Genomic DNA, 4,152 nt, shown 5'->3' on the forward strand with positions numbered 1-4,152 from the left:
TGGCTGTAGTGTAGACACGATGCCAGCCGACTTCCTGTGTGACTGTACACCACAGTCTGATAAGGAGTTCGTTCCTATGGTTCGTTCTTGCACCGCAGTCAGTCCCGATATTTATTGCATATTTTTATCTGATTAGGAAACTAAAATGGGTAGGTAAATCAATAATATAAATTGTTATACTTATATGGGATATCTGCTGGTCATTATGTATGCTATTTGTATTTATCCATTGGACCTCATCACGGAACAGTGATTGTAATGACGTTTGTTTTCTTCCCGGTACTAAAATACCGACGTACCCTGCTTTAGTCGAACAGCGAGGAATCCATAGGACAACTTTATAAATGATTTATCACACCATCATAAGGTAATTATGGGAGATAATATCCCGTGCTCCCAGCTAGATGAGAAACCGTCTGTTGAAAAGGAAGATTTTGAACAGGTAGATGAAAAGATCAGTCAAATAGTAGAGGATACACCCTCAGAAGAGGAGGATGAAGAGGCACTGCCACACTCGGAAATACTGGACATCTTTGAAGAGGGGCTGGCACGGCTTGTGCAGGACCCTCTGCTTTGTGACCTGCCAATTCAGGTTGATTGCCCTAATTATTGGATTATTTGTATACTTCTTATTTGATAGTAGCCTATGTCCTCCACTCTGCTTGGGTACAGTAATGTTGCAGTAATCACCAATATCAATGTTTACCAATTGCATTTTTTTATAGGTAACTCTAGAAGAGATCAATTCCCAAATAGCTTTGGAGTATGGTCAGGCCATGACTGTCCGAATATTAAAAGCCGATGGTGAAGTGATGCGTGAGTTGACATCTTCTTTTAATCAGTATTGTAGCCTGGGAACCAGACCAAAATGTGAGATCTTGGTTTATTTTCCCTGGCAGATGGGACTGAATTGGAGGTTAGCCTATAATTGGGAACTTAAATGTAGTTGGGGAAAAAACATCTTGCAGCAAAATCATATTTAATGGAAAAAAAATCCACGTTCAAGCTTTGTTCAATTTGAACCATGCCCCCCCCCCCCCCCCTTTCAAACAGATTTCTCACTCAAAAGTGCAAGGCCAATCACAAATGTTTATCTGATTGGGGGCAGGTTTAATATGATAACCAATACAATAACTATACAGAGGAGTGCCATTGAGGCATTTTTGTAAACTACCAAAATGAGGTTTTGTATCACATCTCATACAATTGTGTCCAGAAGCATTTTGGTCTTTGCCCCTTTATAACTCCCTGAAAATCCTGAAAATTAACAGAGTTTCCCAACTAATACGCATTTGTAAATTGGTCAGAAGTTTTTTTTCAGTCTCTTGCACTTTTTGATGTAGACTTGTTGCAACCAATATGTATGAAAAGTACCTGATATAATCTTATTTCAGCCATAGTTGTGGTGCAAAATGCAACAGTACTGGATTTGAAGAAGGCCATCAGCAGATTCATGGAGCTCAAACAGCAGAGGGAGGGAGGAGTGAAATACATTAGCTGGTATTTCTTACACACACCAGTTACATACAAGCCAATCACTGTATATTTCCAACAATAAAAACAAGAAAGTTGACAAAAAATAACATTTTATTTCTATTGTTTTGTGTAGGAGGTATGTTTGGAGAACATTTCATTTAATGTTCCAAGGGGAGAAGCTTGAGGATGACAAAACAAAACTAAAAGAGTAAGAATTTATAGAGCATGAATTTCAATGTGTATGAGGACCATCACCACCACAACTACTACTATTAATATCTTCAATGGATAAAATGTTTTATTGACATTATTGTCATGTTGGAATGTCTTTTCTAATATACTCAAAACATGTTTTCTACTTGTTTAGCTATGGAATCAGGAACAGAGATGAAGTGACATTCATGAAGAGGCTGAGGAAGAAATGACATTGAATGTCATTTTCTGCTATTTTCGACCAAATGTTCTTGATGTCAATTATTGCTAAACCAATAGCATCTTTTTGAAAATAGAATGTTTTATCATAGTTAACTTGTTAAGCTTGGTAATTGTATGTCCGTTTTCGGATTTGCAATGCAAATCATCTGTTTTCAAAGGCCTTTTGGCTGTGAATACATAATATGCAAACTATACCTACAGTAGAATTTATGCTAGTTGTGGCACCCTCCGTTTGTCTCTTTTATTAAAAAGTTTTTATTTTTAATTACACTTAAAAGTGTAAACACACTTTGTGTGTTTTGTTTCAGACCTTTACCGTGTCTTTTCCCTATTGGAGTTCTTTAAAATCAAAGATGACATTTTAAGGCCAGGTGGAAATGTCACCGAATGTAATATATATTTTTTGGTATTTGTCTTTTTAGTACTATTTTTTGTGTTTGTGTTTCATTTGTAAAAATGTGTACAGTTGCCTTTAAAATTGAATAAAATTTTAGTTACATCTTACTGTCTATGAATCTTATCTCAGTTTGTAATCCTATGAGCTTGGTTTGAATAAATTATAATTTCCCTGTGACAGTTTTACTTCCTTTTGTATCTTCCTTCTACAGCACAACAACATTAGAAGGGGGAGCAGCTAGAATACGACTAACAAGTCACAATTTTTATGGTTATCTTGCAGCCTGCTTGCGTTATAAGGGTGAGCTGAATTTTCTAATAAATATTTGAGTTGCCTTTAACAAACATGTGCCTGACATGACAGTCTACACAGCATCCTGTAATAGTTAAAATTCTGCACTTACTCCAAGCGGTTTACTTGGTGCTACTCCTGGTTCTCTTCAGCCAGCACAATGGCAGACCGGTCTGAGCAACAGGAGCTGGAGAAGATATCAATGAAGTTAAACAGCATGTCATTCAAGAAGAATCAGCTTATTGACCGCCGTAACATGCTTATCGTGCTGCAGGATTACAATAGCCATGTGAACTATACCAGTGCAGGTATAAAGACAGCATGCTTTCATTGTTCTGTGTATGGAAGTTGTGATGGGGGCTGAAAATATATCATCATATGTTTAGTATAAAGATCCTTTCTGTGGATTTTTCACAGTGTTCTGACCCTTGTTTGGCTTAATAGCTTATAGAAAGTATATCATTTTGTATTGATTATTTGTTAAGTGGGTATGTAATTAAGTTTCTAGTGACCCAGTATAGTAGTTTTTCCTAACGAAAGTCCTGTTTTTGTTGGCCAGGAAACAACTCAGCGCAGCAGTATGAGATTGATTGCATCGATGCGGAGCTGAGGGAGGTGGCTGAAAAGATGAAAGAGATGCAGGACTTGTATGATGATCTTAGCAAAAAACGAAAGAAAGGTGGATTTACATTTCTTAAAAGTATTGTACTGTCACCAGAGCATATTTCATCTTTATTCTAACCATGATTTTTCCCTTTCTTTTGAAGACGTTATTCATCAGAGTGGCTTGTCTGTTTTACCTCATAGCCCTGACCCCTACATTATTCTAATTGAAGCCCCACCCACGACACCAGGTTAGTCAGATGGAGTGTGCATGACTTTGAAAAGTTACCTCAGATCAAATGTATTTGAATGTTTTTGAATGTTACCTTAAACACAGAAGAAGCAGACATTTAAATTTTTAGAATGATGTTTTTATATTTTCTATAGCTCCCATTGTGATTCTGGACGTGACAAAACTCCCCCCGTGGCCGAGCCGAACGCAGTGCCCAGAGTGTCGACAATTCATCACCACAGAAACTGTCACTTCAATTGGAAGTGTGAGCTGCTTGGTGTGCATGATGTTGGCTATGATAGGGTATGTTTTCCTCCTGTTCTACCATGTCTTTATAGTTCTTCAGAGGACAGGAAATTTACAGGAAATACAGCCATTTATGAAGATGTTATGGAATATTTGCCTTGCTAATATTTGATATTTCTTTGTTCACAGCTGCTTAGCTGGCTGCTGCTTGCTTCCTTTCTGCACTAATTACTTTAAGGACGTCACCCACAAATGCCCTAAGTGTCGAACCTGCATCCACAAAATCACAAAGCTTTGATGGATAGGTTATGTGCTGGAACTCAGAAAGATAAGTCTTTTTCAGGCTCTACCAGAACACAGAACCCATTCTTGAATGTAACAGTCCATATAACCATACCGTGCAATTGTATTATACTGTTTGTACTTTAAGCTACTTTAATGTAAAATGTCAATATATGAAATTCAACAGATC

The 4,152-nt window shown here is 37.3% G+C and overlaps 2 protein-coding genes across 2 annotated transcripts; both read left to right on the plus strand.

Moving 5' to 3' along the window:
* The first annotated feature begins 68 nt into the window (after positions 1 to 68).
* Positions 69 to 2,420, plus strand: snrnp25 (small nuclear ribonucleoprotein 25). The gene is made up of 5 exons (XM_084678618.1): positions 69 to 592; positions 726 to 816; positions 1,395 to 1,500; positions 1,610 to 1,684; positions 1,844 to 2,420. Exons 1-5 carry the CDS (start codon positions 374 to 376, stop codon positions 1,899 to 1,901), a joined length of 549 nt encoding a protein of 182 aa, XP_084534744.1. The 5' UTR covers positions 69 to 373; the 3' UTR covers positions 1,902 to 2,420.
* A 339-nt stretch (positions 2,421 to 2,759) lies between these two features.
* On the plus strand, positions 2,760 to 4,099 carry LOC146253392 (uncharacterized). The gene is made up of 5 exons (XM_084676832.1): positions 2,760 to 2,907; positions 3,159 to 3,278; positions 3,367 to 3,453; positions 3,590 to 3,737; positions 3,870 to 4,099. The coding sequence occupies exons 1-5, from the start codon at positions 2,760 to 2,762 to the stop codon at positions 3,976 to 3,978; spliced, it is 612 nt and encodes a 203-aa protein (XP_084532958.1). The 3' UTR covers positions 3,979 to 4,099.
* The last annotated feature ends 53 nt before the right edge of the window (positions 4,100 to 4,152 follow it).

Source organism: Hypomesus nipponensis, chromosome 17, assembly GCF_054491055.1.
Source record: "Hypomesus nipponensis isolate SF chromosome 17, ASM5449105v1, whole genome shotgun sequence".
Taxonomy (NCBI): domain Eukaryota; kingdom Metazoa; phylum Chordata; class Actinopteri; order Osmeriformes; family Osmeridae; genus Hypomesus; species Hypomesus nipponensis.

Bases quoted from the DNA above. Each gene is read 5' to 3' on its own strand.
- LOC146253392 (XM_084676832.1), top strand. From the start codon at position 2,760: ATGGCAGACCGGTCTGAGCAACAGGAGCTGGAGAAGATATCAATGAAG. The intron at 3,279-3,366 runs GTGGATTTACAT...TTTCTTTTGAAG, and splicing joins TAGCAAAAAACGAAAGAAAG to ACGTTATTCATCAGAGTGGC. The intron at 3,738-3,869 runs GTATGTTTTCCT...CTTTGTTCACAG, and splicing joins ATGATGTTGGCTATGATAGG to CTGCTTAGCTGGCTGCTGCT.
- snrnp25 (XM_084678618.1), top strand. From the start codon at position 374: ATGGGAGATAATATCCCGTGCTCCCAGCTAGATGAGAAACCGTCTGTT. The intron at 593-725 runs GTTGATTGCCCT...ATTTTTTTATAG, and splicing joins TTTGTGACCTGCCAATTCAG to GTAACTCTAGAAGAGATCAA. The intron at 1,685-1,843 runs GTAAGAATTTAT...CTACTTGTTTAG, and splicing joins GACAAAACAAAACTAAAAGA to CTATGGAATCAGGAACAGAG.